The 11,172-nt window shown below is 42.6% G+C and overlaps 1 protein-coding gene across 2 annotated transcripts in view; it reads right to left on the bottom strand.

The window, feature by feature from the left end:
• Positions 1 to 17: 17 nt before the first annotated feature.
• esr2b (estrogen receptor 2b) overlaps positions 18 to 11,172 on the bottom strand; it is a 24,328-nt gene continuing 13,173 nt past the window's right edge. For both annotated transcript variants that reach the window (XM_031873163.1, XM_031873164.1), the window contains exons 6-10: positions 10,193 to 10,331; positions 6,235 to 6,368; positions 2,891 to 3,074; positions 2,126 to 2,431; positions 18 to 1,319 (exon numbers count right to left, since the gene is read on the bottom strand). In XM_031873163.1, the coding sequence (XP_031729023.1) occupies positions 1,205 to 1,319; positions 2,126 to 2,431; positions 2,891 to 3,074; positions 6,235 to 6,368; positions 10,193 to 10,331 (878 nt within the window). In that variant the 3' untranslated portion in view covers positions 18 to 1,204. The remainder of the gene's footprint in view (positions 1,320 to 2,125; positions 2,432 to 2,890; positions 3,075 to 6,234; positions 6,369 to 10,192; positions 10,332 to 11,172) is intronic.

Below are 11,172 nucleotides of genomic sequence, written 5' to 3'. Positions count from 1 at the left end.
ATGCATACAATAAGCATGTTAACATACTAATGTTTAGCATGTTAGCATATACAGTTAGAATGGTAATATGCTAATATTTGGTACGTTAGCTTAAGTCTTGAAGTGAAGAAGTTTTTCTGAGCTGGAACGCACTCCAAAGACAAAAATGAACTTCAATGTAAACTTCAAATGTATTCATAATGAGAATAGCTTACTGCAACTGTTTTGACTTGCAAAATGATCTTTTAAATTGACAAAAAGGATGAAAGAAGTTATTATCTCTCACCGTTGAATACCGTACATATTCTTTCCAAAATAAGGTCCCACTGGAAGGGGAGGGACTTGGCCTTTCTATACAATTAGAAAGTAATGTTTAGCATGTTAGGAATATATGTACAGTTAGCAATTTTATATATATTTACATAACTTTTAATAACCCTTTAAGAGTTTAGCCCGTTACGTAACTCAAGTGTATCGAGTTAAATCATTTTCTTTGAGCCGATACCAGGTTTTGGGAACAGGTCTGTGCCCCACATCGTATTGTGTAAATACAGCCTTAGTTTAATCAGATGAACCGAGAAGACAGCTCGCGTTAACAGTCATCTTGTTAAAAGGCCACAAACTGCTGCTTCTTGACTCCACTGAAACTTGTAGTTTTGTACAAAGAGAGTAGAAAAAAACCTGGATGAACAGGCACCGATTAAAATACCAAAGTACACGGTAGAAGTGAAGGAGAAAAACACCAGTGGGAGAGAAAGCACTGCCCTTTTCTTTTTTTCTTTTTTTTTTGAGCTATACGACTAACAACCGTTATGGAAATAGGCGTGAACTGTGTTGACCACATGCACCTTTCTGTAAGTCACTGCAGACTGTAGGCGGCTTGTTCCGGATGTTACACCGAGGTGAAAAAAGAAAGATACAAATACTGTATATCAAAAAGGAGCTCAAACTGACTGGCAGAGGTTCAGTGATGTTCCCATGAACACCGGCTGTAGTGCACGTTCACAAGAAATATTTACGCACACAAAATATACATTCGATGAAAAACATTTTTTTTTTCTTCTTCAAAGACTAAAAACATCTTAATAACAGTAGAGGGAAGAAATACCTCCGAACAGCTCTTTCTGTTTGTTTTTTAATCCTTTTTTGTCGTTTCCGTCTCTGGATCTTTGGGGGGATGAAAGCCTTTGAAAGGTTCAGTCTCAGTTCGTCCCTTTCAGTCACGTCACCCCTCTAAGGCCGTTTCCATGACGCCACGATTGGCGATGATGTAATCCGTCGGTTCCACCGACGGACAGTCGTCTCCTGCGTGCAGTGACCACGGCTCTGGGTGGATGTAGCTGTGAGGAAAGTTGTCACAGTTATGATTCATTAGGAACCAGTTTGACATACTGAATATTTTCTTTCCTCCAACTTTCCTTTATTTTATTTTCCTCCCAACCTTATTTGTTTCTTGTACTTCTTACTTTCTGTCCTTTCTCCATCACTCCATAATCTTCCCTTCTCTTCTAGCTACCTTTTTCCTTCCTTCATCCCTTTATTCTTACCTCCTTTCATCTGTCCTAATTTCTTTCCTTGCAATTTTTATTCCTAACCTTTCTCCTTTTTCTTCCTCCTTTTCCATCATTGTTTCTTTCCCTGCAATTCCTTCCCACGTTCCCTTCTTCTTTCCTTCATTCCCTCTTTTTTTCCTGCCATACAACTGTCCTTATTTCCTTCATTCTGTCCTCCGTCCTTTCTTTAGCCTCTCCTTTCTTTTCCTTCCGTCGTCAACTGATCCGAAAACATGAAAATCCCCCAAAACTCGTAACATGAGTTTCTACCTCACACAAAGGCCGTGGTTACACTTGTCTTTTCAATGCGATGTATTTAAATGGTAACGCCTGATCGGAAGCACAGACTGTATATAAGAAGTAGACGTGGTCGTCGTGACGTCACCCATTGGTTTGTGGACTGATGTTTGGAAGCCTTGAGTTTGTGCTTTATGGTCTGTTCGACTCTAAATGGACCATAATTTACTAAATGAAGAACATTTCAAGAACATTTCTGAATCCGGCACCTTTAACTGGTAACACAACTCCCCCGGTGGTATTACTTCTGAACTAAACTAAAGGATCAAAGTGTTTCCTCCACCACTGTAACTTACTCATTGCTGTCCATGTGAGACACCCCTGAACTCTGAAACGGAGGTGAGGACTGGACGGGCAGAGCCTGCAGGTGTCCGTCCAGGACCGGCTCCTCAAGAGGTCCATGTGGACCGTCAGCGTCCGGCTGCTGGTGAGACGGGGGTTGGGCGTACTGGTTCTGGTCAGAGTAAGTGTCGGAGCTCGGCGAGGACGACGGTTGACTGCCGCTGCTGGTGGTGTTGGCGTCCAGCATCTCCAGCAGGAGGTCGTACACCAGCACCACGTTCTTCCTCTTCATGGTGGACAGGTGGTCCATGCCTTTGTTACTGCAGAGGAAGAGGAGACGACAGCGAAGCAGAGAGAGCACAAAGAGTGAATGACATGTTACAGATGGTGACCGGACAAAAAAAAAAGTCTCACAAATCATGACAAAGTTGTGGTTGTTTCAAGCTTTTGGCTTTATTTAGTATCATTAGGTGTGTTGGGATGGAGGGAGAGCCCTTATGTGTTACTTTCTTGTATAAAACATTGTGATGTTCTTCATCATCACTGTCAAACAAGGAAGTTTTTATTGGTTTCTCAAACATCTTTCCTAAACTTCAAGTATTCCTTGTATGAGTATATTATTGCCAGTAAGAGCATTACTGTACGAATGTGTTTGTGGGAGTGTACTAATCACAAAGACATAACGTTGGATCGTGTTTAAAGGTCTCTGTGTGCTTTTTTTGATTCTCTCCTCTGGACTCTGCTGCGGTTTCACGGCTTCCTGCCGTCCCTGGCTGTACCTGACGTGGCGGATGTGGGAGAGCAGCATGGTGAGGTGTCCCAGGCGAAGCGTCTGCTGCTGGGTCGACAAGCCCAGTTTGGAAATGGCCCAGACCAGAGCATCGATCACCGAGTCCAGCAGACGCAGCAGCTTGTTCCTGCTCTCCAGCTCCTCAGCCGTCTGAGGGGAGCTCGTACACAGATCTACAACACAGATTTATCATTTTTACTTCAGAGGTAGACGAACACAAGTATTGGGCCAATATTGACCTTTAATTCATCTTTGTATATCATCAGTTATGTGTATGCCACTAAGGCTGCGGCTCTTCTATGCCAAAGTAAGAGAAAAGAATATGAAAGATGAATCTATTCTTAAAGACTTGCAGACAGGATTAAGAGTTTAAAATCCCCTCTGGCAAGCATGAACGTGCTCCGTAATTTTATAACAACTGCCATTTTGAATTATGAGAACATTGACATTTTAGCCCGACGGTGAGCTCAGGGCTATTCATCCTCTCGACACCATAAACACTAAAACTAAACTCCAGTCATTAGTTTTTGTGCTGCCTTGGACCAAAGTGCTGGTCAAAGGGAGGTGCGTCGGCCCGATAGTGGAGCTCGAGCAAAGGCCAAGAAGTTATTCAGCGATCGTCCACTGGAGATCGGTGGTATTCAAACAACAAATAACCGTTGAGATATCCGACTTTCAACCGAAGTATTGGACGAACCGACACACTGACCGCTCCGGAAGACGGCGATGGAAACGTGAGTGAGAGTTGGAGAGGTGTTGTGTTGGAGGTCAGAAGATGTTCAATGCCTTGGCTGAATATTCAGCTGATTTCAGCAATGCGGATGAGATGATGCCAGATTTCAGGAAACTTCAATAACAAACAGACGAGATAAAGCGAAATGTAAATAAAAACATTGTATTTCTCTGTAGGGTTCTTCATCCTCGTCCACTGCAGGTAATGTTAGCGATGCTATTGGGGGGGTTTGCTAATAAGTATAGTCTAATAAATTAAAGCTAATAACTTAGCCAATTGTTTGGCTGCAAGATTTTGGAACTTCTTGTATTGTTTTTATTCTCATGATATAATTAAAAAGAACCGATAAGCAGTGTCGATAAGAATAGTATCGCTAAAACCCTGACGATACCCACGAATAATTAACAATCGGAGCCAGTCAGTGGCAAAACAAGCACTTTTAGGGGTCCGTGTCCTGTTTGCTGGCTCTTTTCTGTCTTTCAGGATGTTGAGCGTCAGCTGATGAGCCACACCTGCACCTGGTGCTTTCCAGCTTTAACGTCTCTCCACCTGATCTTTGACGGGCTCTTCTCTGGCTGACACAGCTGCTGTTTAGGTTTGTTTGCTCCACACATGCTGACATCACCGACTACTGACTTTCCACGGTTGTTTTGTTTAATTAATATGATCCGTTGTATAAATGTGGTCATTTATTACTTGCAACTCTTCTGTTCTCCCATTTAAATGTTGCATCCTTTGAGTTGTAACAACGATGAAAACCAAAAGATTTGATGTGGCACCGCAACACAATCCATGTTTCAATCAGAGTTGCGACATTTACACAAACAAAAACTAATCACAAGTTTAATTTGAGTTTCTTTAATCGAACAGTGACCACGTCCTTGTAAACATCTGGCTCTTCGAAGACCACAATGATGGACATTCCAGATGAAAGAGGCGGGGGAAGCTATAGATCACCCGGTCCACCCTCCGGGACCGAGGACGTACTGAGCAGTTGAGCCACAACTTCCATCTGTCCAAATGCATAAATCCTAAAATCCCTCCCCTGCTCTCTTTGACGTTTTCAGACTCGATTTCACTTCTTTCGCAATTTGTTCTTTTCTTTTTCTTTTTTTTTTTAAAGCCAGCTGCAGTGGAGCAGAGTCAACAGAGAGGACGGAGTCGGGCAGAGACGCCGTGTGTGCGTCTGTTAGGGAGTAACTTTGTTTAACATGCAGAGAGGTCGGTCACCTCGATGAAACCTGCACAGTGGCTGCTGCTGGTGCTGCGTGAGGACACCGTGACCGCCGGGAACACACGACGGGTTTAAAAAAAGAAGAAGAAAAAAAGACAGCCGTAGAGCAATAAAGTCCATCTTCAGAGCTCACTTCATCCAAAACCGACAGTTCTGCAAATGCAACTTGTGTGGAAGGATCACCTGCACTTTACTGAGACAGCATCCATCCAAAGACTAGTGTAGTGTAACCCTGGAGCACAAGATGTTGTGAAATGTCTGTTATTGTGAAGTTCCCAATGACGCAAACTTAACTTCAACTCAATGAAATACTAGAAAACGTGAAGGCACCCAAAGAGTGCACATCTCTGCTAAATTGGTTATTTTAGTATATACACTTTCTTAAAATCAGATTTGGATCAAAATAATCACCATGATAGATATTGTTGCCGATGTTATTTATACTACTTAATCCTGAATATGAACGCTTGTATCAATGTGTCGACTCTGTCATTCAAACTTAGTAAGTTGCTGTAATGACATATCGGCAAAATATCATCAACTTCTGCAGGACTGCTTGAAGCTGATGAATGCTTGCATCATGGCCACGTTAAATAATAATAGTAGTTATTGTCAGAGAGGACACAAGTACAAAGATGTAGAGAGTTATTATAAACTATTAAGGTAGAGTTGGTTTCAGCTCAAATAGCAGGTGTCATTTTAACAAATCTCCTCATCGAGACTTCCATCTCTCCTTGTTAGTTTTATCAGCAAAGAAAAATGTAAATATTTAATTTATGCAGTACGCTTCAATTTCACCGTAAAAAATAAAGCCATTTTTCAGACCAACAGATTATTTATCTGATCATGCCACACAAAAATAATAATTCAGCAGAATCTTCCAGGATCGTCAATATTTGAAGCAGGTTGCTCCTGAAAACACAAGTTATAACTATAATAGAGCTGCGCTGTTATTTCAATGTGTCAGGTACGTTTTTTATCAGTATCTCATACGTCATGTTGCACATCTGGTTTTGTGCGCAAGACATCATCTGGTAGCCTCTGGAGCTCATGCTCGCTACTTTCACTAAACACAGACTGTAAACTGTAAATGGAGCTTTCATTTCCCGGGCACATCACACTCGGTGGCACACAGAACTGCAAAGTCATAATCTAAACGCTGATGGTGTCGTTATTCTGTAGCGATTACACTGTGTGTGTAAGTAACCACAAACAAGCAGAGGCACAAACTTATCTGGGTTATGTAAGAACCAAATGTACCGATTGGACAGAATCGAACAGGATTAGTCGCTTGCTGCAAACCAACTCGTCCGTCGTAGAGAAAATAAAGTGAAGACTGCGGTTTGTCTGCGTCAGCAAAACTCACTGGAGTTGAGGAGGATCATGGCCTTCAGACAGACGTACTCCTCCCTCTGAAGCTTCAGCTCACGAAACCGGGAGGTGGCGGCCAGCAGCATGTCGAAAATCTCCATGATGCCCTCCACACACTGTCCCTCCTCCCTAGATACACAGAGAGAAGGTGAAAGGAAAAGGCTAAAGGATGAACAACAACACAGATGGGAAGACAAAGGCACAGAAACAAAAATGTTTTCTCTCAGAAAAACTAGTCCCCCAAACCACTTTTCAGCTGAAAATGTGTGCATTTAGCAGGCGGCAACCTCCGGTTCTGCTGACTGAAGCCAATGCAGAAGTATCTTAAAGCTGCATTCTCTCTAATGTCCACCAGGGGGCGACTCCTCTGGTTGTATAGAAGTCTATGAGAAGATGACTCTACTTCTCTCTTGATTTATTACCTCAGTAAACATTGTAAACATGAGTTTATGGTCTCAATCTCTAGTTTCAAGTCTTCTTCAATACAGCATGATGTTCATTTAGTACATTATGGTCCATTTAGAGTCACACAGACCATAAAGCAGGGGATGCTTTAGGGCGGGGCTACACAGTGATGACAGGTCTCTGCCAGAGACGTATACAGCGTCTCTACGTCACTCCTCCTCAGTACTAATATGGTCACTTCCGTTCATGGGTTGCATCATTTTTTTTAACATACTTGCTGCTACTCTACTACTTTGTGATTGTGTGTTATCATACACTTGATAACATACTATTAGTTTGCACAAAGAGCAAACTAACTGACGTAAGTGCTTTGCTGCTGTTACTCTGATAAATGAACAGCACTTCAAAGATGCAAAATAAACACGGAGGATCTGGATCGGACCACGGGCGTCACAAACCGTGATGCTAATGTATGTGGTGAACTAGAGTCGAACCCTCCTTTCTTCAAGATTCATCAAACCTGTTCCCAAAAGCAATATCCCAAGTGTTGATTGGCTACAACGACAGTAATTATGGACCCGTTATCTCTCAAATCTTTGCACCTCTGACTTGACAGAGACACCAGCAGATAATTCACACACTGCGACATCTTTCTCTGAAACACTTTCAAAAAACACGCGGCTAATTAAGTGAAATGGTGGAGGAGAAAGAATGTGTGACAGAGAGAAGATCTGCAGCAGCAATGAGCTGATTAGAGAACGAAAATGAGTGAAAACGACTTTCTGCCTCTAGTTGAGTAAGTGGATGGATTAGCATCCAGGATGTTTTCCTGAGCTAGCACAGGCTAACGGGGACCTCTCAACAGAGAATACTAAGGCTGTGTTATGAAAACACACCAAGGTTAACCTAACCCTATGGTGATAGTTTCCGTGGCAGTGGGGAAAGAAAGGTCAAACATGAAGAACTCATCCCACCAGTCACGAAAAAAAGACTTTCTATTGTCCTCAAATACATTCACTCTACTTTCTGTTTTCCCATCAGGATCACTTCAGTTCTTCTCGTCAACAAAAACAAAGAACGCACGCACGCACACACACGCACACACGCACACACACACACACACACACACACACACACACACACACACACACACACACACACACACGATCGTGGCCTGAGGTTAGATTTGTTGGAAGAGGCTCAGTCCTGCAATAAGGATTCATAGCCGGGATTTGGATCTTACCCGGGATCTTTTTAGCCCAGCTGATCATGAGCACCAGTTCTTTGTCTGCCAGGTTGGTGAGGGACATCATCATGCTGGCCTGGGTGAGTATTGCCGCTGAAAATATTTTCAAAATATTTTTTCATCCCGTTTGTGGGAAACTACCAAACTGTCCAGCTGTTGTAGGACATAATAAAAAAGAAACACTATGTATATAAAGAGTCACATCTTCAGCAGGAACCAATGGGCTCGCAGCTGAGAGGAGGCAGCGACAGGAAGTCATCGAGTACTGAGACACGAGCCGACGCACCTTCAGTTCGGTTGCATTTGTTGACAATCGGTAAAACTGTAGAACAACAGCTGGCCCCAAAAGAATGACTTTAGAAATAAAAAGGTGTATTTATACATATAAAATGTGTCACCTTCATAGTGTTTGTGTAGGTTCGATATGGTCATGCACACTGCTGCACAATGAATCAACAACAGCTACAGCTGATAATCCGAGTCGTCACTCTGCTGCACTTTGAACACCAGAAAGAACACTTGGCTTTAATGTTGCAGTAACTGCTGCTCCTGCTGACACATTACAGGATTAAGTGCACGGGTTCATGAGCAAATCCAAACGGCTGGTAGCCTGCAGCAGCCTGATTACAGCACGTTTACCATGAATACAAAGGGTGAACCGGAGTGCCAGAAAGAGTCAATCGTTGTCTGGCTAGAGTTGAAGGCCATTGCGGAAGGGAACAGCGAGCGATAAAAGATTTTTGGCAAGAAAACGAGCCAACAGTCCAGAAGAATCGGAGATATATCTGCAGCAAGGGTTGCTGATATCTTTACCGTTTCAAGGTCTGAGTGAAGCTCGTCAACTCAGCGCAGTGTAACAATGCGGCTTTAAGATTACACTGTGACCACCAGCACTGTTATGGCAAACATGGCAGCCGCACACGAGACTCACATTTAGAAAAAGCAGTTCAAGTCCCATAAAATCTCACATAGAGGCGTCAGCCTTCAGTTCATCTCGAGGGACGAGAGAAACAGGCTTTTCTATGAGGCAGATGTTATTAGAGACAGATGTTTAGTTCTGATTCCCAACACAGTCATGTGTGAGAACATTGAGCTCCTTTAAATAAGAAAAAGTAGCAATTAAATAATGTTAAAATGTATGAAAAGTAAAGTGAAGCAGAGGGATTCTCAAAGTGTTGTCCTATACATTATTATCACAACTAAACATGTTGATGTTGTAGCTGGTCAAGTTGAAGCTGTTTTCATTTGTAACAATGCATTCAAATAATGTATCCGCCAAAACATTAGTAAGCTGTCAAAAAGTACTTTTAGTAGAATGAAAAGTCAAACAATTCCCTTTGAAACACAGAGAAGTAGAAGTATAAAATACTTAAGTACCTCAAAACTGTATTAAAGTACAACACTCACTATCCTACAAATGTACTTTGTCAAATGTATCAGCGGCGTACTTACTCTGCTGCTGTGACTTTCCTTCTTTCACATTAATTAGTGAGTGAGAGCAGCGTTTCTGTTAATTCATTCTACTTTAACTTGCTGCTGTTAATGAACTACTTCGCTTCTTGCTGATGTTTCACAACAAAAGCTTTCCTGGAAAGCAATGTGCTGAATTACTTCTGATATGGACCAGCACTGACCAGCGAATCATCACGACAACATAGGAGCAGATCAGAAAACATGGGGCGGTTCTGACTCAAATATGATCCAACATACTTAGAAGAATATATTATAAATCTCCGTTGAAGTAAATCAAGCGCCACTCATCTAGTGACATAACGAGAACCTACATTTAAGGGTTACTTACTGAACGGTTTAGATATAAAAGTAAACGTCCAGCAGAGGCCTGTTTTAGGTGATTCAGCTCCTTTCTCTAGTTTCACGCTCTCCGGTTGGACTGTATTGGTGTGACATGTTTGAATGGCTACCTTATGCTCTGGTAGGCAACAGGTAATGTTAGCTCACTGATCTAGCCGTCCCTTCACAGCAAGGCAGCTCACTGGAGAGAAGAATAACTGTATATGTTGTAATTCACTTGATAACATCTTAAATTGATTTGCATTAACAACACTATGACATTAAGCCAGAAATCAAGCAAAACAACATGCTTGTACTGCACATTCATTTGGAAAAGCACTCATTGAAACATACTACTGTAAGAGGCCTCTGCAAGCAAATCAACAGCAACTAAACAATTAAACCTGCAAGCTGGCCCATGAACAGCTTCATAAAGAGCTCTATAACGGATCAGCTACTTGTGCAGCAGACTGCTGGTGACGGAGGTAGAAATGTCACCGAGCCTGCTCACCTGTTGAGTTTGAAGTCCGGAGAGAAGATGAGTTTCCCGGGATGATCCACCGACCTCCAGATCAGGCCCAACATCAGGATCTCCAGCCAGCAGCACTTCAGCAGGTGGATCTGGTCAGCTAGACTCAGCTCTACAAAGCCTGAAGACAAACCACACACAAAAAAAAAGGGAATATGGTCTTTATTCCAAAAAAAATAAAAAACTGTTGAGTCTTTGTGATCCCTTCACATTAACACCTTTCCTGAACACTGGCTGAGAGGAAGAGAGGAACCAATAACAAGGACAGTGGAGAAAGAAAGAAATTCACTAGTTTTAGTATTCAGGTAAATGATGATTATATCCGTTTATCCACGAAGCCGTGATCCCATTTGTTTGTTTATTCAACCAGCACACACAACATTTGAAACACCAACATGAACGACGAGTCGAAGATGTGTTCACCGTCGCCTCGGCTTTGTTTTCACCTCCATAACATTGAGTCTAGTTTGCTGGATTTATCAGCGAGCCCGACTTCCACACGTCGCTGATGGTGACAAAGTGAAACTGCTTCCACTGACCGAGAATCATCGCCATCCAACTAAAGAACTGTAGTGTTGACCCTGACCTTTAACCTCGTCATGGCTCTTTTACTCAGCGAGGCCGCACAGGAAGCCTCCCGTCTCATCCGATTACATGGAAACATGAAGTAGAAACAATTAAAAAGCTAAAAAAAAAGCTGTTTTGATGCCGATAGATGTGATAGGAACGAAAGCTTGATATTAGCCGTAAAACTATATCATTTTTCCCCTCCTCCTCATTCAACAGCAAGAGCTAGACGTCTGCATTGAATCCATTTTTTCCCCGTCAATTACGCTTCATCGCCTGGTTGCACATCACACGCACGCACGCACGCACGCACGCGCGCACGCGCGCACGCGCACACACGCACACACGCACACACACACACACACACACACACACACACACACACACACACACAC

Source organism: Anarrhichthys ocellatus, unplaced genomic scaffold (genome assembly GCF_004355925.1).
Source record: "Anarrhichthys ocellatus isolate YVR2014 unplaced genomic scaffold, GSC_Weel_1.0 scaffold69, whole genome shotgun sequence".
Classification (NCBI taxonomy): domain Eukaryota; kingdom Metazoa; phylum Chordata; class Actinopteri; order Perciformes; family Anarhichadidae; genus Anarrhichthys; species Anarrhichthys ocellatus.
Note: the sequence above shows the minus strand (reverse complement) of the source record. Positions and strands in the feature narration are given on the sequence as shown.